General features: G+C 32.7%; 3 protein-coding genes across 3 annotated transcripts; all 3 read right to left on the bottom strand.

Moving 5' to 3' along the window:
* Window positions 1-5,883: 5,883 nt before the first annotated feature.
* LOC123313198 (probable RNA-binding protein EIF1AD) lies at window positions 5,884-6,189 on the bottom strand. The gene has a single exon (XM_044897957.1). The coding sequence runs from the start codon at window positions 6,187-6,189 to the stop codon at window positions 5,884-5,886; it is 306 nt and encodes a 101-aa protein (XP_044753892.1).
* Window positions 6,190-12,630: 6,441 nt separating this feature from the next.
* On the bottom strand, window positions 12,631-14,026 carry LOC123314275 (probable RNA-binding protein EIF1AD). Its single transcript, XM_044899445.1, has 2 exons — window positions 13,674-14,026; window positions 12,631-13,222 (listed from the first exon to the last, which is right to left on the bottom strand). The coding sequence occupies exon 2, from the start codon at window positions 13,218-13,220 to the stop codon at window positions 12,723-12,725; it is 498 nt and encodes a 165-aa protein (XP_044755380.1). The 5' UTR covers window positions 13,221-13,222; window positions 13,674-14,026; the 3' UTR covers window positions 12,631-12,722.
* Window positions 14,027-19,258: 5,232 nt separating this feature from the next.
* LOC123313197 (probable RNA-binding protein EIF1AD) lies at window positions 19,259-19,564 on the bottom strand. Its single transcript, XM_044897956.1, has one exon. It carries the CDS (start codon window positions 19,562-19,564, stop codon window positions 19,259-19,261), a length of 306 nt encoding a protein of 101 aa, XP_044753891.1.
* Between the last annotated feature and the right edge of the window lie 8,151 nt (window positions 19,565-27,715).

Raw genomic sequence — 27,715 nt, 5'->3', positions numbered from 1 at the left:
TGATCGATTTCAAAATCATAATTTATTCTAGAACAGATTTTATTCATGAAAATATTTAGTATTTATCTACTACCTACTTTGAGTTATTTGAAAATATATGCCAACCAACAAGAATGAAAGTATCATGAATATTTTATGGTAACTGTTGAAGAAAAAAGCACCAGACAATATTGATTAGATTATATAAATTTCAAATGAACGCTTTCATACTTACTGCAAAATTTTGTTTGTCCAACAAGTTCTCAAAACACAAATTTAAGATTGACCAAAATCACACTCAAGAAAAAATGCTGCACTTCGAAACTTCAAGAGTTATACTGAAGCGAAAGGACTCCGTCCTGCACTTAAATGGTAAGGTATTGTGGAGGGAGAAGAATATTGTGAAAGGGCATTAAAAAGCAATTAGCGGTCAATACGTGGAACTGTCAGAATTAACCCTTTATGTTGAAAGTACCGTAACTTTTCAAGGAATATATTTAAAAGCATTCATGATAACTTTATGCATTATGGCGTGTTTGAAATAAATCATTTTTCTATTCTATGATTCAACATATTATGATAATGGAAAGTAAACGACAATATCTTGATCATTTGCGTTCACCGCCCTTCTTTGTATACGAGAGCATCACGAAGCAGTTTATTGTACAGGGTGGGCAAAATCGGTTGTCTATTGAGGGGATCTCGAGAACTATAGCAGCTAGAAGAAAACGGACGGCACATTCCCGAACTCTTTTTTCTTGACTAATCCAAAACTGAAAACAGATCCAGCCTAACGTTCATAGATTTTGAGTTATGAACGAAAATTGAGAAATTGTCATTTTTAATGAAGAGCTTATTTGAACTCGTATGCGAAATCCGTTGTTACATTCTACAGGCACTTTTTTATGAGGAATTCGAATATGATATCAAGAAATTTTTCGAACCAGTCATTTTCGAAATACGAAAGGGATTTCTGATTTTTCAAATGTAAACTATAGTTGAAATTTCATTCATCTTGCTGCAATTTTTTTGCTGTATCATATGTATCATATGTCCCTATTCACATGAATATAACGTAAGAAAACAAATTCAATACTTTTTCCTGCTTTTCGATTCACTCTTGAATTTTCAGTAGGCTGGCGTAACCATAGCGATCGTTGAAAATGCATTATCGTTCGTGAATTCCACATAATCCTATGTGAACTTAACCTTCTGCGATAGGAATCACCAACTGACGAATAATTATTTTTTTTATATATCGATATCAAGATCGATACCTTTTCAATGAGAGTAAAAGACTTTCGTCCGATTATTAAAGAAGAAGATGTATTCAATTATCGTTTTTCTATTTGTTATATTATAAATCAAATTCATTACAGAAGTAAGATGATGAAAAATAGGTACATCTGTCAACGAACCATCATAAGATAAGCATGCCAAACATCGCGAGAACAAAAACAAACGATAGCAAATTACTCATCGAATTATTTATTCAGCAATCCGTGATTCAAGTCATAGAGGCCCAGGTTCACAAAATATAATGCATATTTAACGGTTGCTATGGTAACCCAGCCTACTTATAATTCAACAGAGAATCGAAAAGCGGGAAAAAGTATTGATTTTTTTTTTACGTTGTATTTATGTGAATAGCAACATATGATACATTTTTGAAATCAGCAAAAAAATTGGAGCAAGATGAAGGAACTTTCAACTATAGTTTACATTTGAAAAATCAGAAATACCTTTGGTATCTCGAAAATGCTTGGATCGAAAAATGTCTTAATATCATTTTCGAATTCCTCATGAAAAAGTGCCTGTAGATTGTAACAACGGATTTCGAATAAGAGTTCGAATAAGCGAGTTATTCAGCTTCATTAAAAATGACAATTTCTCAATTTTCGTTCATAATTCCAAATCTATGACCGTTAGGCTGGATGTGTTTTCAGATTAAGAATAGAAAGGAAAACAGAGCTAGAGAATGTGTCATCCGTTTTATTCTAGCTGCTATAGTTCTCGAGATCCCTTCAGTAGACAACGAATTTTGCCCAGCCTTTACAGGGATAGGTTTTCGAACGAGTAGAAGGGTAAGAGAACTCTTCGCTTGTTTCATATTGTTATTGTTCTCTATGAAATCCATTGCTGCTATCACTTCTTGGAAATAATTTTCGAACAATAGAATGAAGTTGTCATTCAATTTATCACACATTGATCGTTCTCCAAGATGAGATTCTAGTTTCGTAGTTGTTGTTGAATTCTTTAAGCCGTCTCTTACATTAGATTAACTTCGATTTTCTCTATATCTCTCTTGAAAATTCTTCATTATTTCACCATACATGTCCTGCTGAATTTGTTGAGTTCATTATCGTTGTAGTGCCATAGTTTTGGTTTTATCTGTTTTCGTTTTGATTAGTGAAATGCACAGTTCTATAATAACAGTTCATTTCTCACAAACTTGTTCAATTCACAGGAATTTATATTGTTAATAGTTTTCAGTTAAGAGCAGATCATGAAAAATAAAGCTTTTGTTTGGATACGGGATCATAATCTTGGAGGCACAATATAAACCGAACTCGATAGTGTTCAAGGCTAAAACCTTGTTTGATTATGGGTAGATTTTCAGCTCGCAAAAGCTTATATTTGTACTAGGTGTCTAGGTTGAAGTGTCCCTATACCTTATTGTGGAAACTAAAGGAGGTCGTTGAAAAAGTTAAATACAAAACTTGTCTGTAATCGATTGAAATTTTATTTCTTATAACCCACCTTGTCATACCACAATTACCTTAAAATTTGACAAGAAATTCATAAATTCAATTATATACAGGGAAAAAACGGAGCACCCTGTATTGAGTTGAGTTATAAAAAATAAAAGTTTAATCAAAACAAACAATTTTTGTAATAAACTTTTTCTTCTAGCTCCTTTAGTTTCCACAATAAGGTATAGAGACAATTTGAGTCGGACATCCTGTACGTGTAAAATTTTCATCAATTTTATATTTAGTCAGTTCTGCAGATTCTTGATATACCGAATTTATTTTTACACCAACTATTTTACTACATTTACACTATTTTACCTGACATTAGCCCAGTGTTTAATCATCATAAATGCGCATTATTATCGAAGGATTATGTATACATCATGAAATTTCTTCGAATACAAATTCTATGGAAGCCTCAATTCTTGAGGGAAATAAACAATAATCTGACAAGTTTAGAGACCTGTATACAAAAATGGTAGGTACCTAATTATGGTGCAATAAATTTTCCAACTGTGCCGCACAATTTTTTCGATGATTCAAATGACCATTTAGAGTCTGTGAATGTTATCGGTTCTGTAATTGAAAGAGGTATGTATATTCTTTTCGGAACCACTCTTCTCTAAATTTCTAGAACTCTGGCCTGTTTGAATAGAATTTAACTGAGATGTTTGTCATCAACATAAGCATATCTTCATTTTTATGTTTTTCTTTATGCATAGTTACTTTCTATTCAATTTTTATTATCTGAGAGTTGGAGAAGCCTTCAGTCCAATATCGAATAGCCAAGTCCAAAAGAAGGAACTATAAATACTATAAATACACTTAGCAGATTAACTTATACTCCTTTAATTTATTTTTTAGGTATGGATAACTATGACTGTATATGCATGCTGAACATTCAACTTGGTCCTACTTTGAGTGCATGTGCATTATTATCATTATATTGGCTGGACAACTACCTATATTTTGATGGTAGTGAAATTTTAAATTGTGTTGAAAGGGTGTTTTATACAATTCTTCTTCTTGTTTAACTACAAATCTGAATCTACATCGATGTTATACTCGAGTAAAATATTAATGCACATGCAGATTTGTATATACATTCGACAAGTCTTAGTGTTGTAATTTATCAAAAAGAAATATTACTACTCATCATATTTTAACAGTTTTTTAGAGCTTCAATGATCCAAGTAAACTTGGATCCTATCTGAAAAAAAAAATTTTTTTTTCGAAAGTTGCATGTTCAACAACTCTGTAACAAACTACGGCCCTGAAAGCAAAATAATGCTCAAAATAAATAATGTGTGCTGTATAACTCATGGATTTCCAGTTGCTAGGATTGTTCTTGGGTAAAAATTTAACAAATTAAAATATCTCAATAAATTTTTTTGTACTTATACCCCTTGCCTTCTGACACCCTCAGTTGATGAAATGACAATAAGTATTATAGTATTCTTGAAACAACATCAGAAGCCATTGCAAAAATTAAAAGAAATATGAAATATGTCAATTTCAATACCAATAATAATTTGAATAAAATTATTTAGTACGGTATTTTTTATCTACTGTTTTTCTGGAAGATATAAGATATATCAACGTGATCTAGTTGAAAGCAATAATAACCATTCTATCAGAAACTTACAGCAAACGTTTCAACAATAAAATACTATGTAGTTTTGAACCTTTTGAGACTAATTTTTTTTTTGATTCAGCAACAAGTGGCCATCAATCCAACGATATACCTATACTCCATTCAACTTTATTTTAGCAGTCGGTTGGCCATGGAAATTTGACACATTTCACTCTGTATAGTACGAAAATGTGGGGTTATGAAGCTTGTCAAAACATTTTTGGGTTTTGAATCAACGCTATGTTGCCCGTTCTACGTAAAAGTTTCTGTTATTACGTATTTTATCACAATGTCGAATCTCTTCGGAAAATATCTGACGAACATAATTGAAGTTTATACAAACTGATTGAAGGCATACCAAATCCAGTTATTTGCATGGAAAATACAAGGGATCAGTATAATATCATAATATGCACTAGCTTGAGGAGAGTTAATGTTCGTTATCTTCTTTGGCTTACATCATTTGTAGATTTCAAAAATATTAACCCGAAGATGAAATGCATATGGTGCAGTGGTTGGCAATGGGTATCTCCCGAAGGAATTAACAGATAATTACAAGAATGTTAAATTTTTCAATAAAAATCATCTTGCATCAATATAAGTAAAAGGAGTTGAAGGAAGTTTCAAGTTAAGATGCAACTTCACAGTTGAACAAAAATTTCACATGAATAAACAGTAACAGGGCAACTTGCGCGTATTTGTGGCTATTCATCTTAATATATTGATGTAATTATAATATTTAGGTATTTATTAGTACCTTAAGACATTTACATTGTATAGGACAAGTCAAATGAAAAACAGAAAAATCCATTTTAGGGAACTCATTCTCCGATGACATTTATCGAAAATCCTGTAGTAAACTTTTCGCATAATTCACGCAGACATAAAATTCTCAAATGCCACAACTTTTTTGGGTCTCACAATAGAAGGAAATTCTTTGTCATACTCTTCATTCACAATCTTTCTGATTGTGGAAATATTCAGCTGAAATATAAGTCGTTTAGATTCAGATGAAACATTATATAAATTCTCTTACCTTGAAGATGTTCGCTACCGTCTGACGTATTGTGGATTTTAGAATATCAGGGTATAACTATTTGAATGAGCGGACCTGAATTCTAAATAGCACTTCCTGAAACCCTGTCTCTTTTTTCAATCACTTTCGGCATTTTCGAATTTTCGTAATAAAAATTGATATTAGTTGTGGCAACGGCGTTATGACATTAACGACATTTCATGAGTGCCAACCTTACTCCGTTCTAGTAACAAAAACTTGAGAAAATTATTTCATGGCCAACCGACTGCTAAAATAAATTTGAATGAAGTATACATCGATTAATGAAAAATGTCAAAAATTTGCTGCCTATATTTCATTACTTATTCTAGGACGAACTGAAAACGACGGGATTCATATTGAAATGAAAAACCTCAAATCTGTAGATTTTAAGGGTAATATTTATTGAAAAGTTCCTAATTTATTTACATTTTTACAATTCAAAATACTAATTGCCAAAGTGATTACGTTTCACCAACACTATCATCGTCGCTTTGATCACTGTCACTGGGATCATCTTCACTAGAATCATTGCCACTGGAGATTTCGATCATTGCTTGTACTCTGTTACTATTCCTTGGGATACCATCGTCGTTATCATCATCACTTTCCTCCAATTCTGGTTTTTCATAGAACGCAGCAGGCCATATTTTGTCTTCCTTGTAATACTTTATATGTTGGGTGATCAAAACTCTAACAATTTCACCTTTGACCTTAACACCTTCCTGAATAGGTTGTATTATGACGAACCTACCAGGTTTAACCCACATGTAGTGGCGGTATCTCATTGGCATGGACACAAGAAATCTGGTTTTATCTGCGGTCTCTTCATAATTTCCTGGGATTCTTATCAACAAAAATAAAAAATTCCATGCTCCATCAAGTTTTGCAACTCAGAAAATATTCTAGTTTGACATTTCTTTCGAAAAACACAAAGAAAATCAATTATAATTCAGATAAAACCCGTAATCAGGAAGACACATTGTCACAGGGTATTTCGGATTAGCTGATAAGACCGCCATTTTAACTGAGGTGCACACAAATACTCCTCCATATACTGAGAAAATGTCGTCACTGAATATTATTCATCGCCCAGTGTTGATATGAAATTGCGGTATGGTAGAAAACTGATTGATACTGGAGACAATATTGGCTCATACAATTTAATGATTTTTGATGATACATGTCATAAATGGTCTCTCACCTTGACGTCAAACCGAAGTGCTTTTTTTCTGAACATTTGAAACAATATTTTTTCTGTAGAAATCGATACTCATGAAAAGAAATATTTATTTCTGGAGTTTAGAGAATGGAAATAAGAAAATGTGAAAATAGTTCGATTCGGTACAACCTTCTAACTCCACAAAATTGAATGAGATGTAAACTAATTAAAAATAGTATGAAATATTGCTAGCGTGAAATCCTCCTTGGATAGGTAGGTACTACAATGAAAGGTAAAATTAGCAACAGAACCGACAAATTTAATTAGAAATGGAAAAGATTGCTTTCAAATAGCGAACAATATATAAAAAATTGAAAATATTGATTTATTATAGTGAGAATAATTGTTACTTACTGCAAAATTTTGGCTTCCAAATAGTCTTTTACGTTCAGGAATTCAAATATTCCAATCTTCAGGGCACACCTAACTTACGGATAGACCGAAAGCACACTCTGGAGAATATTCCGCACTCTGGAACTTAAAAACTTATACTGAAGACAAGGGTACTTTACCCGGCACTTGAGTAGTAAAATATAGTATATACATCATTCAGTTTGAACCAGCATATCAGTTTTCAACGCGAATAAAAAAAAGAAAAATGAAAAAATTTAAATCTCAATCAAAGACTTTCCATATATACTCTACGATATTTTTAAATGAACGATGTGGACTTAAACTCAGAAAAAAAATTCTGCCAAATTAACCATTGAGTTTCAGAAAATCCACTTCCCCTGCCGCTTCTTCATGTCTATTATCTTTTCATGGTGTACCTGCATCATAAATGGTTCATTGAGACAGATATCCCCTACCTCTATATAGTATATTATATAAAACACTCGATATACACAGGGCCGCGCCGCCCTCAGGGACAGAATGGGCAAGGCCCAGGGGCGCCGAGTCTATAGGGGCGCCTCAGGCGACCCGGTCGCATAACGGTCTTTCATGGATCATATTCCAGAAATAAATTTCGCACAATTATAATGAAATCCGAAAATTACTTTTTGATAATTAATGCATAAAATAATATGAATCTCGAAAATTTATGAGCCCCTCGTATATTTCTATAGATTAAGAATATGGAAACTTGGTTGTATCTTGCACCCCTTTCGGAAAACAACGATGTGATTGTATTGGAGAATTGAAAATAAAAATCCTTTCAGAAATATCAAAGAAGCCGTCTCGAAACCAAAAAACGATCGATGATGGGATAACGCTCATAAAAGAGAATGCCGACAAACTTGATAAGTTATATCCTTAATAAGTTGTAATAAAAAAGTGTCCACTACCGTGACAGTTATATTTAGGATTATGATAGGACGGCGGCGCCTTTAATGATTTCGGATATTAGATAAATTTGTGCATTTGCGTCCGACTAGATATTCATTTGATGCTATGAACTTTTTTACACGAGAAGTTTTCTAGTCCAAACTTAAAATTCCGCCCCTGATGCCAAACAGACGTACGTTATTTGCAAGAAAAAGTGCATCGTGAATCCTACTTAGATGTTGAACTGCAAATCGTGTTATACACTGAGACTCAATTAAGGTGAATTATAGATTCATTATTCATTCTACTATCGTACTGCCGTAATAACATTAAGATGATATATATTTTCTTAATATTTATGGTGCAGTTCTGATTTAGAATTTCCATGCGTGCCGCAGCCAAATTTCATATAACATATTGTTTTTTCACCACTGAATAAGAATATTTCCTACTGGTTAATAGTGGTGAATTAATAATTTGTGCAACTAGTTGGGAAAAGAATTATTTTTCGTAATGAGCGCAAAAAAACGCGAAATACGAAAAATAGTGTTTCACAATGTGATTCACACAATATTTTTTCTAATTTTGAATATGATGTTGTTATGAATTCAAATTAAAAGTATGAAAAATGTCCTTAAAAGCTTCTCTCGGAGATTCCTTCAAAATTGTCTAGTGACGGAAATAATTCAATTTTTCACAACGTTAATATGAAAGCAAGTATCGTTTAATCATCAGTTACGAAATATTTTGCGTAACTGGTTGCGAAAAGTGAAACGTTTCAAAACGTCAATGAGTTTCAAAAATTGTCACTTTGTATGTCAAAATTAGAAAAAAGCCTTGTCGCTGTCAGAATAATTTGAGGAGAGTAATTGTTCATTCAGAATGAATGAGTATACGATTTTCACAAATTGAGTTTCAAACCACGACACGTGTTTCGCTATCACAATAGCATCTTCAGGTGGGTGAATATTGTGTTAGCAAAACATGTGTCGTGGTTTAAAACTCAATTTGTGAAAATCATATAATCTGTGTTAATTTCAACTATGGATTTTAGTCAAGTATCGGCCACATCAATTCAATGAATGAGTATAAGAATCAGAGAATCAGAATGAGTATGAAAATCATTCAGGTCGTTTTTTTCGACAAAAAACACTTGCCGACCTCCTACCTCGTTAGAAAAAAAGAGGATTTGTTTTTATCCGAAGAATACTTACAAATGTCAAAAGAGGAGAAAAAACCATCTTGTTTCTAAAACGGAATGGAAAAACGGAAGCGTGTTGAAAATTTTCAAATTTTTTCAATTTATTGTTATTTACAATGTCAATCTAAGAAATAACAAAAAGGGGCGGATTTATATTATTCGCCCAGGGGCGCATCTTTGGCTAGGCGCGGCCCTGGATATACAGTTTGGCATCAGATGGTGGCCATTTAGGAAGATTCTATCATTCATGAATTCGCAAATTATGCAACAGGTTGAAACACAATTCTAAAATATGGCAAAGCGGAAACATAAGGTATAATGAGAAATTTATTGAGGCCTAATTTATTTGGTACAAATAGAGTTTATTTGATAGAAGTGAATATCGTTTTGTTATCTTAGTCTGAACCTTTTTTTCCCAAAAATATATAGTTAATAAATAATCAATTTATTTTTAACATCAAAAAAAAATTTATTCCCTACTTGTCGACCAATAGATGGCAAGCCTTCCTATAGGTATTAATATATATGCATTTTAGTTAATAAATTGTTTTCTCAGTGTGGTCATTCTCTCGGACTGAAAGCTTAGGACGTCCTACGTCAGTGTTGGTAAATCAAAGTTCCATCCAGAAATACAGACCTGACATTTTCATTCAAACATTTATATTATGAAAATTTTAGGAAGAAAGAGATGACGACTGCATTGGCGTGCTTCTGATAGCATGAAATTTTGCGTTTATTCACCATCTTTAGACGATTAAAAATTTCGAAAAGTTTTATCTTTCCCTTGTTATACGCCAAATTATCTTTCGCCTAATTATTAAGTAGTGTCTTAATTATAGAGTGTTCATTTTTTGAATTATCAAGACCACCACCTTAATGGATATAATTTGAGGAAATTCCTCAGCATCCACTTCATATCATCTTTTTTATATTATATTCATATATTTCTATCCAGAAAAAATATGAGTCGACTAGATTCAGATATAACATCGCATTAATTTGCTTCCACTGAATATATTCGATACCATTTGATAAACCATCGATCTCGAAATATTAACATTAGAAAGAGGAGTTTTCAATTAAAAAAGCAGTTCTTTGCTTTTAAGCAATTGCATAGGTATATTTGCATCGTAAAATCCGGTAAAATCTATCGTAACCATCTATTTTTTACAATTCAAAAGTGCATATGTGATGTTCACAAAGGCACAAGTAGAAGTTGGTGAATGATTATGGAATATTTCGGGCATATAATGAGAAGCAGCCAGAGATATGACTTGCTGCAGCTCGTTCTGCGGGGAAAGGTTGAGGGCAGAAGAGGGCCTGGTAGACGAAATAAATCGTGGCTAAGGAACTTACGGATATGGTTCGACACAACAACAGTAAGCATTTCATGCACGCCATGATAATCACCAATATTGTTAACGAAGAGGCACCATTACAAGAAGAAAAATTATCATGGCAACGACATTCATGTGTGCAACCTAACTCTTTTGTAGTTATAGAAATTTAAGAAAATATCCCATGGATAACTGACTGCTTGAAAAAAATTAAAGGTTAAGTGCATTAAATGTGTTAGAAGACACAAAGTACACCACTTAAAACTGCTTAATATCACTGTGGTTCAATTAATATAGATGATTTAAATAGAGATGACAAATGGTGCGATAAATGCGGCGATATTACAGAAGGTTATTTTGTTTTTCAAAAAACCTTTCGAAGCGTCCTACGTTATTTTTGGCGTGATTGACAAATGAATTTTTTTTTTATGTTTTTCTATGCGCCTAGGCAACCCAACATGTTCACGATGCAACAATTTCAGTTGAAGCTGACTTCGATCGATCTAGGTCTAGTAGAATGAAAAGTAATTCTACAAATCACAAATACCTACATATTCAAGTGTCAGTCCCGTTCAAGCTCAGACTTGTTTGAATTTCAAAGTGCCAAGATTGTACAATTTATTTCTTTTTTTACTCTTGGTCGTTTCTTGAAATATTTGTAACTCAGATGTGAAATAATTTTTTCGATTGATAAATAGTGGTCGATAGTAAGAAGAAAATTATATCTGTTATGTTTTTACGAAAATACACAATAAAAAATGTTATAGTAAATTACCATCAGTTCCAAAAGCATGCCGATCTTTTTATAAGCGCACAAAGTTCTTGGGGACCCTTCAAATGAAATGAATCTTTCACCGTTTGCTGCATAAGAATTTTCACAGCCAAAACAAGGAGAGTTGCTATATGAACATTTTTCATTCAGTTTTGAAAAGATGACATTGAAATACAATTCTATACATATCCCATATCCTTCTCATCAAATAATAATTTTTTTCCAAAAACTCCGACTTATTCAGCTGTTTGGTGTGACTGTTGCGAATATCTTATTTATTCTTATCAGTACTAAATGGTCTAAATCGTTTTCTTTCATATTCTTTCTCAACTTATTCGATTCGATTCGGTAAATTTATTTCAGTGTTACATTCTATGTGGCCTGTTTATATTCATAATGTTTTGAAGGTTTATATACATATTAAATGAATATGATTCGTAATTCTTTCCTGTTGGTTAGAAGCGTCCGCTCAGAATTTCGCAACCGCAAGGTACTGAGATCGATCCCGGGCTAGAGAAGGAATTTTCTAGTCCATACTGTTACGGGATGCCATTCACTGTTGGGTTCAAATTAACAGTGCTGTGCCTAAGGTGGCGTAAGGACACAGTAACAAAGCCTACACAGAACACAACTGATTCTCCGAACTCCCACAAGCTTTCGGAGCTTCTTAGGGGTACTTCGGTACCTATAGAGAATCAGGATAATATGAATATATATGATAGCAGAAATCAATAATTAAATCGTGAACTCTTTTTTCTTGCTCGAGCTTTCGAGATTATTTGTTTAGAATCTCTTCATCAGGAGAACTGAAATTCAATAATACGTTAGTGAAAAAACTATGAATAAATATTATAAAAGGCTTACGAATTTGAAAATATATAAATTAGAGATGAAATAGTGTATAAATATATGGAAGATCATCAACAGTTTATAGATCTTCAATTTTGACTCAGAATTTCACTCGACAATATATAATTTCACAATTAAGATACCTACTGTAATCAGAAATTTCTTGAAATATTGGCATTACCTACTTGGAATCGAAATAAATTGAATAAGAAAAAATGCATCTTAAACCATCTTTCTCTTCTCGCTTGAGCAAGAAAAAAGAATTTACGATTTAATTGAATATTGCTGCTATCCCACAAATGAAAATCATCACTAAATGAATATATTCGAATTCCGAAAAAATATACTACATATATCCAACAAAGTAGAGGCCTAAAATTTGTTTTGTTCTGGGAGTCCCAGTTTTATTGATTCGCCACTGGTTTACTGATATACTTATTCACATATCGTCAATCTGTTACAAGCTGAGTGCCATGTTCAGTTACAAAACATCGAGCGGCAGTGAAATTTCATAACCTACTTTAGGACGAATTAAAAATTCATATTGAAATGAAAAAATTCAAATTTGGAGATTTTCAGAAAAATTTATTAATTAGCAATTCCTTAATTATATTTACATTCTATACAAGTTTTCGAATAAGTAATTACGAAGGTGGTTACGTTTCACCAACACTATCATCATCGTCACTCTGATCGTTATCACTAGGATCATCTTCACTGGAATCACTGTCACTGTAAATTTCGATCATTGCTTGTACTCTGTTAGTATTCATTGGGATATCATCGTCATTATCATCATCACTCTCCTCCAATTCTTGTTTGTCATAGAACGCAGCAGGCCATATTTTGTCTTCCTTGAAATTCTTTATTTGTTGGGGGATCAAAACTCTAACAATTTCACCTTTGACCTTAACACCTTCGTGAATAGGTTGTATTATGACAAAACTACCACGTTTAACCCACATGTAGTGGCGGTATCTCATTGGCATGGACACAAGAAATCTGGTTTTATCAGCGGTCTCTATTTCGTGTAGATTGTTCCCTTTGCTGGCCGTTATTTTCACTATTTGCTGATTTTCGGCAGGTGGTGAGTAGTCATACACTTCCCTCATGATGTGCTTCCTTGTAGTTGCTCGTGACACAAGTCGTGGCATATCTGAAAATAATTGAAATAACTCTTAGAACAAATCCAGAAAAAAAGCAAGATTGTCATCAATAATCTTGATAAAGAGTATTTTGATTTCACAGCAAGCTTTGAAAATCATCTATACAAACAAAATTCCGTCACACATAATTCACAAGCTATTTTACTCGTTCCAGGAAACTAGAAATATGTGATTGCAATCGCGGTATCATAGAAAAATAACCAATATAACAATTTAATTGTTTGTGATGAAAGATTTCATAATCATAATTTATTCTAGAACAGATTTTATTCATGAAAATATTTAGTATTTATCTACTACCTACTTTGAGTTATTTGAAAATATATGCCAACCAACAAGAATGAAAGTATCATGAATATTTTATGGTAACTGTTGAAGAAAAATGCACCAGACAATATTGATTAGATTATATAAATTTCAAATGAACGCTTTCATACTTACTGCAAAATTTTGTTTGTCCAACAAGTTCTCAAAACACAAATTTAAGATTGACCGAAATCACACTCAAGAAAAAATGCTGCACTTCGAAACTTCAAGAGTTATACTGAAGCCAAAGGACTCCGTCCTGCACTTAAATGGTAAGGTATTGTGGAGGGAGAAGAATATTGTGAAAGGGCATTAAAAAGCAATTAGCGGTCAATACGTGGAACTGTCAGAATTAACCCTTTATGTTGAAAGTACCGTAACTTTTCAAGGAATATATTTAAAAGCATTCATGATAACTTTATGCATTATGGCGTGTTTGAAATAAATCATTTTTCTATTCTATGATTCAACATATTATGATAATGGAAAATAAACGACAATATCTTGATCATTTGCGTTCACCGCCCTTCTTTGTATACGAGAGCATCACGAAGCAGTTTATTGTACAGGGTGGGCAAAATCGGTTGTCTATTGAGGGGATCTCGAGAACTATAGCAGCTAAAAGAAAACGGACGGCACATTCCCGAGCTTTTTTTTCTTGACTAATCCAAAACTGAAAACAGATCCAGCCTAACGTTCATAGATTTTGAGTTATGAACGAAAATTGAGAAATTGTCACTTTTAATGAAGCGCTTATTTGAACTCGTATGCGAAATCCGTTGTTACATTCTACAAGCACTTTTTTATGAAAAATTCGAATATGATATCAAAAAATTTTTCGAACTAGTCATTTTCGAGATACGAAAGGGATTTCTGATTTTTCAAATGTAAACTATAGTTGAAATTTCATTCATCTTGCTGCAATTTTTTTGCTGTATCATATGTATCATATGTCCCTATTCACATGAATATAACGTAAGAAAACAAATTCAATACTTTTTCCTGCTTTTCGATTCACTCTTGAATTTTCAGTAGGCTGGCGTAACCATAGCGACCGTTGAAAATGCATTATCGTTCGTGAATTCCACATAATCCTATGTGAACTTAACCTTCTGCGATAGGAATCACCAACTGACGAATAATTATTTTTTTTATATATCGATATCAAGATCGATACCTTTTCAATGAGAGTAAAAGACTTTCGTCCGATTATTAAAGAAGAAGATGTATTCAATTATCGTTTTTCTATTTGTGAAAGAATCTTCACGAGACAGTTATATTATAAATCAAATTCATTACAGAAGTAAGATGATGAAAAATAGGTACATCTGTCAACGAACCATCATAAGATAAGCATGCCAAACATCGCGAGAACAAAAACAAACGATAGCAAATTACTCATCGAAATATTTATTCAGCAATCCGTGATTCAAGTCATAGAGGCCCAGGTTCACAAAATATAATGCATATTTAACGGTTGCTATGGTAACCCAGCCTACTTATAATTCAACAGAAAATCGAAAAGCAGGAAAAAGTATTGATTTTTTTTTTACGTTGTATTTATGTGGATAGCAACATATGATACATTTTTGAAATCAGCAAAAAAATTGGAGCAAGATGAAGGAACTTTCAACTATAGTTTACATTTGAAAAATCAGAAATACCTTTGGTATCTCGAAAATGCTTGGATCGAAAAATGTCTTAATATCATTTTCGAATTCCTCATGAAAAAGTGCCTGTAGATTGTAACAACGGATTTCGAATAAGAGTTCGAATAAGCGAGTTATTCAGCTTCATTAAAAATGACATTTTCTCAATTTTCGTTCATAATTCCAAATCTATGACCGTTAGGCTGGATGTGTTTTCAGATTAAGAATAGAAAGGAAAACAGAGCTAGAGAATGTGTCATCCGTTTTATTCTAGCTGCTATAGTTCTCGAGATCCCTTCAGTAGACAACGAATTTTGCCCAGCCTGTATAGGGATAGGTTTTCGAACGAGTAGAAGGGTAAGAGAACTCTTCGCTTGTTTCATATTGTTATTGTTCTCTTTGAAATCCATTGCTGCTATCATTCTTTAAGCCGTCTCTTACATTAGATTAACTTCGATTTTCTCTATATCTCTCTTGAAAATTCTTCATTATTTCACCATACATGTCCTGCTGAATTTGTTGAGTTCATTATCGTTGTAGTGCCATAGTTTTGGTTTTATCTGTTTTCGTTTTGATAAGTGAAATGCACAGTTCTATAATAACAGTTCATTTCTCACAAACTTGTTCAATTCACAGGAATTTATATTGTTTATAGTTTTCAGTTAAGAGCAGATCATGAAAAATAAAGCTTTTGTTTGGATACGGGATCATAATCTGAGAGGCACAATATAAACCGAACTCAATAGTGTTCAAGGTTAAAACCTTGTTTGATTATGGGTAGATTTTCAGCTCGCAAAAGCTTATATTTGTACTAGGTGTCTAGGTTGAAGTGTCCCTATACCTTATTGTGGAAACTAAAGGAGGTCGTTGAAAAAGTTAAATACAAAACTTGTCTGTAATCGATTGAAATTTTATTTCTTATAACCCACCTTGTCATACCACAATTACCTTAAAATTTGACAAGAAATTCATAAATTCAATTATATACAGGGAAAAAACGGAGCACCCTGTATTGAGTTGAGTTATAAAAAATAAAAGTTTAATCAAAACAAACAATTTTTGTAATAAACTTTTTCTTCTAGCTCCTTTAGTTTCCACAATAAGGTATAGAGACAATTTTAGTCGGACATCCTGTACGTGTAAAATTTTCATCAATTTTATATTTAGTCAGTTCTGCAGATTCTTGATATACCGAATTTATTTTTACACCAACTATTTTACTACATTTACACTATTTTACCTGACATTAGCCCAGTGTTTAATCATCATAAATGCGCATTATTATCGAAGGATTATGTATACATCATGAAATTTCTTCGAATACAAATTCTATGGAAGCCTCAATTCTTGAGGGAAATAAACAATAATCTGACAAGTTTAGAGACCTGTATACAAAAATGGTAGGTACCTAATTATGGTGCAATAAATTTTCCAACTGTGCCGCACAATTTTTTCGATGATTCAAATGACCATTTAGAGTCTGTGAATGTTATCGGTTCTGTAATTGAAGGAGGTATGTATATTCTTTTCGGAACCACTCTTCTCTAAATTTCTAGAACTCTGGCCTGTTTGAATAGAATTTAACTGAGATGTTTGTCATCAACATAAGCATATCTTCATTTTTATGTTTTTCTTTATGCATAGTTACTTTCTATTCAATTTTTATTATCTGAGAGTTGGAGAAGCCTTCAGTCCAATATCGAATAGCCAAGTCCAAAAGAAGGAACTATAAATACTATAAATACACTTAGCAGATTAACTTATACTCCTTTAATTTATTTTTTAGGTATGGATAACTATGACTGTATATGCATGCTGAACATTCAACTTGGTCCTACTTTGAGTGCATGTGCATTATTATCATTATATTGGCTGGACAACTACCTATATTTTGATGGTAGTGAAATTTTAAATTGTGTTGAAAGGGTGTTTTATACAATTCTTCTTCTTGTTTTACTACAAATCTGAATCTACATCGATGTTATACTCGAGTAAAATATTAATGCACATGCAGATTTGTATATACATTCGACAAGTCTTAGTGTTGTAATTTATCAAAAAGAAATATTACTACTCATCATATTTTAACAGTTTTTTAGAGCTTCAATGATCCAAGTAAACTTGGATCCTATCTGAAAAAAAAAATTTTTTTCGAAAGTTGCATGTTCAACAACTCTGTAACAAACTACGGCCCTGAAAGCAAAATAATGCTCAAAATAAATAATGTGTGCTGTATAACTCATGGATTTCCAGTTGCTAGGATTGTTCTTGGGTAAAAATTTAACAAATTAAAATATCTCAATAAATTTTTTTGTACTTATACCCCTTGCCTTCTGACACCCTCAGTTGATGAAATGACAATAAGTATTATAGTATTCTTGAAACAACATCAGAAGCCATTGCAAAAATTAAAAGAAATATGAAATATGTCAATTTCAATACCAATAATAATTTGAATAAAATTATTTAGTACGGTATTTTTTATCTACTGTTTTTCTGGAAGATATAAGATATATCAACGTGATCTAGTTGAAAGCAATAATAACCATTCTATCAGAAACTTACAGCAAACGTTTCAACAATAAAATACTATGTAGTTTTGAACCTTTTGAGACTAATTTTTTTTTTGATTCAGCAACAAGTGGCCATCAATCCAACGATATACCTATACTCCATTCAACTTTATTTTAGCAGTCGGTTGGCCATGGAAATTTGACACATTTCACTCTGTATAGTACGAAAATGTGGGGTTATGAAGCTTGTCAAAACATTTTTGGGTTTTGAATCAACGCTATGTTGCCCGTTCTACGTAAAAGTTTCTGTTATTACGTATTTTATCACAATGTCGAATCTCTTCGGAAAATATCTGACGAACATAATTGAAGTTTATACAAACTGATTGAAGGCATACCAAATCCAGTTATTTGCATGGAAAATACAAGGGATCAGTATAATATCATAATATGCACTAGCTTGAGGAGAGTTAATGTTCGTTATCTTCTTTGGCTTACATCATTTGTAGATTTCAAAAATATTAACCCAAAGATGAAATGCATATGGTGCAGTGGTTGGCAATGGGTATCTCCCGAAGGAATTAACAGATAATTACAAGAATGTTAAATTTTTCAATAAAAATCATCTTGCATCAATATAAGTAAAAGGAGTTGAAGGAAGTTTCAAGTTAAGATGCAACTTCACAGTTGAACAAAAATTTCACATGAATAAACAGTAACAGGGCAACTTGCGCGTATTTGTGGCTATTCATCTTAATATATTGATGTAATTATAATATTTAGGTATTTATTAGTACCTTAAGACATTTACATTGTATAGGACAAGTCAAATGAAAAACAGAAAAATCCATTTTAGGGAACTCATTCTCCGATGACATTTATCGAAAATCCTGTAGTAAACTTTTCGCATAATTCACGCAGACATAAAATTCTCAAATGCCACAACTTTTTTGGGTCTTACAATAGAAGGAAATTCTTTGTCATACTCTTCATTCACAATCTTTCTGATTGTGGAAATATTCAGCTGAAATATAAGTCGTTTAGATTCAGATGAAACATTATATAAATTCTCTTACCTTGAAGATGTTCGCTACCGTCTGACGTATTGTGGATTTTAGAATATCAGGGTATAACTATTTGAATGAGCGGACCTGAATTCTAAATAGCACTTCCTGAAACCCTGTCTCTTTTTTCAATCACTTTCGGCATTTTCGAATTTTCGTAATAAAAATTGATATTAGTTGTGGCAACGGCGTTATGACATTAACGACATTTCATGAGTGCCAACCTTACTCCGTTCTAGTAACAAAAACTTGAGAAAATTATTTCATGGCCAACCGACTGCTAAAATAAATTTGAATGAAGTATACATCGATTAATGAAAAATGTCAAAAATTTGCTGCCTATATTTCATTACTTATTCTAGGACGAACTGAAAACGACGGGATTCATATTGAAATGAAAAACCTCAAATCTGTAGATTTTAAGGGTAATATTTATTGAAAAGTTCCTAATTTATTTACATTTTTACAATTCAAAATACTAATTGCCAAAGTGATTACGTTTCACCAACACTATCATCGTCGCTTTGATCACTGTCACTGGGATCATCTTCACTAGAATCATTGCCACTGGAGATTTCGATCATTGCTTGTACTCTGTTACTATTCCTTGGGATACCATCGTCGTTATCATCATCACTTTCCTCCAATTCTGGTTTTTCATAGAACGCAGCAGGCCATATTTTGTCTTCCTTGTAATACTTTATATGTTGGGTGATCAAAACTCTAACAATTTCACCTTTGACCTTAACACCTTCCTGAATAGGTTGTATTATGACGAAACTACCAGGTTTAACCCACATGTAGTGGCGGTATCTCATTGGCATGGACACAAGAAATCTGGTTTTATCTGCGGTCTCTTCATAATTTCCTGGGATTCTTATCAACAAAAATAAAAAATTCCATGCTCCATCAAGTTTTGCAACTCAGAAAATATTCTAGTTTGACATTTCTTTCGAAAAACACAAAGAAAATCAATTATAATTCAGATAAAACCCGTAATCACGAAGACACATTGTCACAAGGTATTTCGGATTAGCTGATAAGACCGCCATTTTAACTGAGGTGCACACAAATACTCCTCCATATACTGAGAAAATGTCGTTCACTGAATATTATTCATCGCCCAGTGTTGATATGAAATTGCGGTATGGTAGAAAACTGATTGATCCTGGAGACAATATTGGCTCATACAATTTAATGATTTTTGATGATACATGTCATAAATGGTCTCTCACCTTGACGTCAAACCGAAGTGCTTTTTTTCTGAACATTTGAAACAATATTTTTTCTGTAGAAATCGGTACTCATGAAAAGAAATATTTATTTCTGGAGTTTAGAGAATGGAAATAAGAAAATGTGAAAATAGTTCGATTCGGTACAACCTTCTAACTTCACAAAATTGAACGAGATGTAAACTAATTAAAAATAGTATGAAATATTGCTAGCGTGAAATCCCCCTTGGATAGGTAGGTACTACAATGAAAGGTTAAATTAGCAACAGAACCGACAAATTTAATTAGAAATGGAAAAGATTGCTTTCAAATAGCGAACAATATATAAAAAATTGAAAATATTGATTTATTATAGTGAGAATAATTGTTACTTACTGGAAAATTTTGGCTTCCAAATAGTCTTTTACGTTCAGGAATTCAAATATTCCAATCTTCAGGGCACACCTAACTTACGGATAGACCGAAAGCACACTCTGGAGAATATTCCGCACTCTGGAACTTAAAAACTTATACTGAAGACAAGGGTACTTTACCCGGCACTTGAGTAGTAAAATATAGTATATACATCATTCAGTTTGAACCAGCATATCAGTTTTCAACGCGAATAAAAATAAGAAAAATGAAAAAATTTAAATCTCAATCAAAGACTTTCCATATATACTCTACGATATTTTAAAATGAATGATGTGGACTTAAACTCAGAAAAAAAATTCTGCCAAATTAACCATTGAGTTTCAGAAAATCCACTTCCCCTGCCGCTTCTTCATGTCTATTATCTTTTCATGGTGTACCTGCATCATAAATGGTTCATTGAGACAGATATCCCCTACCTCTATATAGTATATTATATAAAACACTCGATATACACAGGGCCGCGCCGCTCTCAGGGACAGAATGGGCAAGGCCCAGGGGCGCCGAGTCTATAGGGGCGCCTCAGGCGACCCGGTCGCATAACGGTCTTTCATGGATCATATTCCAGAAATAAATTTCGCACAATTATAATGAAATTCGAAAATTACTTTTTGATAATTAATGCATAAAATAATATGAATCTCGAAAATTTATGAGCCCCTCGTATATTTCTATAGAATAAGAATATGGAAACTTGGTTGTATCTTGCACCCCTTTCAGAAAACAACGATGTGATTGTATTGGAGAATTGAAAATAAAAATCCTTTCAGAAATATCAAAGAAGCCGTCTCGAAACCAAAAACCGATCGGTGATGAGATAACGCTCATAAAAGAGAATGCCGACAAACTTGATAAGTTATATCCTTAATAAGTTGTAATAAAAAAGTGTCCACTACCGTGACAGTTATATTTAGGATTATGATAGGACGGCGGCGCCTTTAATGATTTCGGATATTAGATAAATTTGTGCATTTGCGTCCGACTAGATATTCATTTGATGCTATGAACTTTTTTACACGAGAAGTTTTCTAGTCCAAACTTAAAATTCCGCCCCTGATGCCAAACAGACGTACGTTATTTGCAAGAAAAAGTGCATCGTGAATCCTACTTAGATTTTGAACTGCAAATCGTGGTATACACTGAGACTCAATTAAGGTGAATTATAGATTCATCATTCATTCTACTATCGTACTGCCGTAATAACATTAAGATGATATATATTTTTTTAATATTTATGGTGCAGTTCTGATTTAGAATTTCCATGCGTGCCGCAGCCAAATTTCATATAACATATTGTTTTTTCACCACTGAATAAGAATATTTCCTACTGGTTAATAGTGGTGAATTAATAATTTGTGCAACTAGTTGGGAAAAGAATTATTTTTCGTAATGAGCGCAAAAAAACGCGAAATACGAAAAATAGTGTTTCACAATGTGATTCACACAATATTTTTTCTAATTTTGAATATGATGTTGTTATGAATTCAAATTAAAAGTATGAAAAATGTCCTTCTCTCGAAGATTCCTTCAAAATTGTCTAGTGACGGAAATAATTCAATTTTTCACAACGTTAATATGAAAGCAAGTATCGTTTAATCATCAGTTACGAAATATTTTGCGTAACTGGTTGCGAAAAGTGAAACGTTTCAAAACGTCAATGAGTTTCAAAAAGTGTCACTTTGTATGTCAAAATTAGAAAAAAGCCTTGTCGCTGTCAGAATAATTTGAGGAGAGTAATTGTTCATTCAGAATGAATGAGTATACGATTTTCACAAATTGAGTTTCAAACCACGACACGTATTTCGCTATCACAATAGCATCTTCAGGTGGGTGAATATTGTGTTAGCAAAACATGTGTCGTGGTTTAAAACTCAATTTGTGAAAATCATATAATCTGTGTTAATTTCAACTATGGATTTTAGTCAAGTATCGGCCACATCAATTCAATGAATGAGTATAAGAATCAGAGAATCAGAATGAGTATGAAAATCATTCAGGTCGTTTTTTTCGACAAAAAACACTTGCCGACCTCCTACCTCGTTAGAAAAAAAGAGGATTTGTTTTTATCCGAAGAATACTTACAAATGTCAAAAGAGGAGAAAAAACCATCTTGTTTCTAAAACGGAATGGAAAAACGGAAGTGTGTTGAAAAATTTCAAATTTTTTCAATTTATTGTTATTTACAATGTCAATCTAAGAAATAACAAAAAGGGGCGGATTTATATTATTCGCCCAGGGGCGCATCTTTGGCTAGGCGCGGCCCTGGATATACAGTTTGGCATCAGATGGTGGCCATTTAGGAAGATTCTATCATTCATGAATTCGCAAATTATGCAACAGGTTGAAACACAATTCTAAAATATGGCAAAGCGGAAACATAAGGTATAATGAGAAATTTATTGAGGCCTAATTTATTTGGTCCAAAGATAGTTTATTTGATAGAAATGAATATCGTTTTGTTATCTTAGTCTGAACCTTTTTTTCCCAAAAATATATAGTTAATAAATAATCAATTTATTTTTAACATCAAAAAAAAATTTATTCTCCACTTGTCGACCAATAGATGGCAAGCTTTCCTATAGGTATTAATATATATGCATTTTAGTTAATAAATTGTTTTCTCAGTGTGGTCATTCTCTCGGACTGAAAGCTTAGGACGTCCTACGTCAGTGTTGGTAAATCAAAGTTACATCCAGAAATACAGACCTGACATTTTCATTCAAACATTTACATTATGAAAATTTTAGGAAGAAAGAGATGACGACTGCATTGGCGTGCTTCTGATAGCATGAAATTTTGCGTTTATTCACCATCTTTAGACGATTAAAAATTTCGAAAAGTTTTATCTTTCCCTTGTTATACGCCAAATTATCTTTCGCCTAATTATTAAGTAGTGTCTTAATTATAGAGTGTTCATTTTTTGAATTATCAAGACCACCACCTTTATGGATATAATTTGAGGAAATTCCTCAGCATCCACTTTATATCATCTTTTTTATATTATATTCATATATTTATATCCAGAAAAAATATGAGTCGACTAGATTCAGATATAACATCGCATTAATTTGCTTCCACTGAATATATTCGATACCATTTGATAAACCATCGATTTCGAAATATTAACATTAGAAAGAGGAGTTTTCAATTAAAAAAGCAGTTCTTTGCTTTTAAGCAATTGCATAGGTATATTTGCATCGTAAAATCCGGTGAAATCTATCGTAACCATCTATTTTTTACAATTCAAAAGTGCATATGTGATGTTCACAAAGGCACAAGTAGAAGTTGGTGAATGATTATGGAATATTTCGGGCATATAATGAGAAGCAGCCAGAGATATGACTTGTTGCAGCTCATTCTGCGGGGAAAGGTTGAGGGCAGAAGAGGGCCTGGTAGACGAAATAAATCGTGGCTTAGGAACTTACGGATATGGTTCGACACAACAACAGTAAGCATTTCATGCACGCCATGATAATCATCAATATTGTTAACGAATAGGCACCATTACAAGAAGAAAAATTATCATGGCAACGACAGTCATGTGTGCAACCTAACTCTTTTGTAGTTATAGAAATTTAAGAAAATATCCCATGGATAACTGACTGCTTGAAAAAAATTATAGGTTAAGTGCATTAAATGTGTTAGAAGACACAAAGTACACCACTTAAAACTGCTTAATATCACTGTGGTTCAATTAATATAGATGATTTAAATAGAGATGACAAATGGTGCGATAAATGCGGCGATATTACAGAAGACTATTTTGTTTTTCAAAAAACTTTTCGAAGCGTCCTACGTTATTTTTGGCGTGATTGACAAATGAAAAAATTTTTTTTGTTTTTCTATACGCCTAAGCAACCCAACATGTTCACGATGCAACAATTTCAGTTGAAGCTGACTTCGATCGATCTAGGTCTAGTAGAATGAAAAGTAATTCTACAAATCACAAATACCTACATATTCAAGTGTCAGTCCCGTTCAAGCTCAGACTTGTCTGAATTTCAAAGTGCCAAGATTGTACAATTTATTTCTTTTTTTACTCTTGGTCGTTTCTTGAAATATTTGTAACTCAGATGTGAAATAATTTTTTCGATTGATAAATAGTGGTCGATAGTAAGAATAAAATTATATCTGTTATGTTTTTACGAAAATACACAATAAAAAATGTTATAGTAAATTACCATCAGTTCCAAAAGCATGCCGATCTTCTTATAAGCGCACAAAGTTCTTGGGGACCCTTCAAATGAAATGAATCTTTCACCGTTTGCTGCATAAGAATTGTCACAGCCAAAACAAGGAGAGTTGCTATATGAACATTTTTCATTCAGTTTTGAAAAGATGACATTGAAATACAATTCTACACATATCCCATATCCTTCTCATCAAATAATAATTTTTTTCCAAAAACTCCGACTTATTCAGCTGTTTGGTGTGACTGTTGCGAATATCTTATTTATTCTTATCAGTACTAAATGGTCTAAATCGTTTTGTTTCATATTCTTTCTCAACTTATTCTATTCGGTAAATTTATTTCAGTGTTACATTCTATGTGGCCTGTTTATATTCATAATGTTTTGAAGGTTTATATACATATTAAATGAATATGATTCGTAATTCTTTCCTGTTGGTTAGAAGCGTCTGCTCAGAATTTCGCAACCGCAAGGTACTGAGATCGATCCCGGGCTAGAGAAAGAATTTTCTAGTCCATACTGTTACGGGATGCCATTCACTGTTGGGTTCAAATTAACAGTGCTGTGCCTAAGGTGGCGTAAGGACACAGTAACAAAGCCTACACAGAACACAACTGATTCTCCGAACTCCCACAAGCTTTCGGAGCTTCTTAGGGGTACTTCGGTACCTATAGAGAATCAGGATAATATGAATATATATGATAGCAGAAATCAATAATTAAATCGTGAACTCTTTTTTCTTGCTCGAGCTTTCGAGATTATTTATTTAGAATCTCTTCACCAGGAGAACTGAAATTCAATAATACGTTAGTGAAAAAACTAAAAATGAATATTATAAAAGGCTTACGAAATTGAAAATATATAAATTAGAGTTGAAATAGTGTATAAATATATGGAAGATCATCAACAGTTTATAGATCTTCAATTTTGACACAGAATTTCACTCGACAATATATAATTTCACAATTAAGATGCTACTACTGTAATTAGAAATTTCTTGAAATATTGGCATTACTTGGAATCGCAATAAATTAAATAAGAAAAAATGCATCTTAAACCACCTTTCTCTTCTCGCTTGAGCAAGAAAAAAGAATTTACGATTTAATTGAATATTGCTGCTATCCCACAAATGAAAATCATCACTAAATGAATATATTCGAATTCCGAAAAAATATACTACATATATCCAACAAAGTAGAGGCCTAAAATTTGTTTTGTTCTGGGAGTCCCAGTTTTATTGATTCGCCACTGGATTACTGATATACTTATTCACATATCGTCAATCTGTTACAAGCTGAGTGCCATGTTCAGTTACAAAACATCGAGCGGCAGTGAAATTTCATAACCTACTTTAGGACGAATCAAAAATTCATATTGAAACGAAAAAATTCAAATTTGGAGATTTTCAGAAAAATTTATTAATCAGCAATTCCTTAATTATATTTACATTCTATACAGGTTTTCGAATAAGTAATTACGAAGGTGGTTACGTTTCACCAACACTATCATCATCGTCACTCTGATCGTTATCACTAGGATCATTTCACTGGAATCACTGTCACTGTAAATTTCGATCATTGCTTGTACTCTGTTAGTATTCATTGGGATATCATCGTCATTATCATCATCACTCTCCTCCAATTCTTGTTTGTCATAGAACGCAGCAGGCCATATTTTGTCTTCCTTGAAATTCTTTATTTGTTGGGGGATCAAAACTCTAACAATTTCACCTTTGACCTTAACACCTTCGTGAATAGGTTGTATTATGACGAAACTACCACATTTAACCCACATGTAGTGGCGGTATCTCATTGGCATGGACACAAGAAATCTGGTTTTATCTGCGGTCTCTATTTCGTGTTGATTGTTCCCTTTGCTGGCCGTTATTTTCACTATTTGCTGATTTTCGGCAGGTGGTGAGTAGTCATACACTTCCCTCATGATGTGCTTCCTTGTAGTTGCTCGTGACACAAGTCGTGGCATATCTGAAAATAATTGAAATAACTCTTAGAACAAATCCAGAAAAAAGCAAGATTGTCATCAATAATCTTGATAAAGAGTATTTTGATTTCACAGCAAGCTTTGAAAATCATCTATACAAACAAAATTTCGTCACACATAATTCACAAGCTATTTTACTCGTTCCAGGAAACTAGAAATATGTGATTGCAATCGCGGTATCATAGAAAAATAACCAATATAACAATTCAATTGCAATTGCGGTATCATAGAAAAATAACCAATATAACAATTTAATTGTTTGTGATGAAAGATTTCATAATCATAATTTATTCTAGAACAGATTTTATTCATGAAAATATTTAGTATTTATCTACTACCTACTTTAAGTTATTTGAAAATATATGCCAACCAACAAGAATGAAAGTATCATGAATATTTTATGGTAACTGTTGAAGAAAAAAGCACCAGACAATATTGATTAGATTATATAAATTTCAAATGAACGCTTTCATACTTACTGCAAAATTTTGTTTGTCCAACAAGTTCTCAAAACACAAATTTAAGATTGACCAAAATCACACTCAAGAAAAAATGCTGCACTTCGAAACTTCAAGAGTTATACTGAAGCCAAAGGACTCCGTCCTGCACTTAAATGGTAAGGTATTGTGGAGGGAGAAGAATATTGTGAAAGGGCATTAAAAAGCAATTAGCGGTCAATACGTGGAACTGTCAGAATTAACCCTTTATGTTGAAAGTACCGTAACTTTTCAAGGAATATATTTAAAAGCATTCATGATAACTTTATGCATTATGGCGTGTTTGAAATAAATCATTTTTCTATTCTATGATTCAACATATTATGATAATGGAAAATAAACGACAATATCTTGATCATTTGCGTTCACCGCCCTTCTTTGTATACGAGAGCATCACGAAGCAGTTTATTGTACAGGGTGGGCAAAATCGGTTGTCTATTGAGGGGATCTCGAGAACTATAGCAGCTAGAAGAAAACGGACGGCACATTTCCGAACTCTTTTTTCTTGACTAATCCAAAACTGAAAACAGATCCAGCCTAACGTTCATAGATTTTGAGTTATGAACGAAAATTGAGAAATTGTCATTTTTAATGAAGAGCTTATTTGAACTCGTATGCGA

The sequence above is a fragment of the Coccinella septempunctata genome, chromosome 5, assembly GCF_907165205.1.
Source record: "Coccinella septempunctata chromosome 5, icCocSept1.1, whole genome shotgun sequence".
Lineage (NCBI taxonomy): Eukaryota > Metazoa > Arthropoda > Insecta > Coleoptera > Coccinellidae > Coccinella > Coccinella septempunctata.
Note: the sequence above shows the minus strand (reverse complement) of the source record. Positions and strands in the feature narration are given on the sequence as shown.

Bases quoted from the DNA above. Each gene is read 5' to 3' on its own strand.
- LOC123313198 (XM_044897957.1), bottom strand. From the start codon at position 6,189: ATGTGGGTTAAACCTGGTAGGTTCGTCATAATACAACCTATTCAGGAA.
- LOC123314275 (XM_044899445.1), bottom strand. From the start codon at position 13,220: ATGCCACGACTTGTGTCACGAGCAACTACAAGGAAGCACATCATGAGG.
- LOC123313197 (XM_044897956.1), bottom strand. From the start codon at position 19,564: ATGTGGGTTAAACCTGGTAGTTTCGTCATAATACAACCTATTCAGGAA.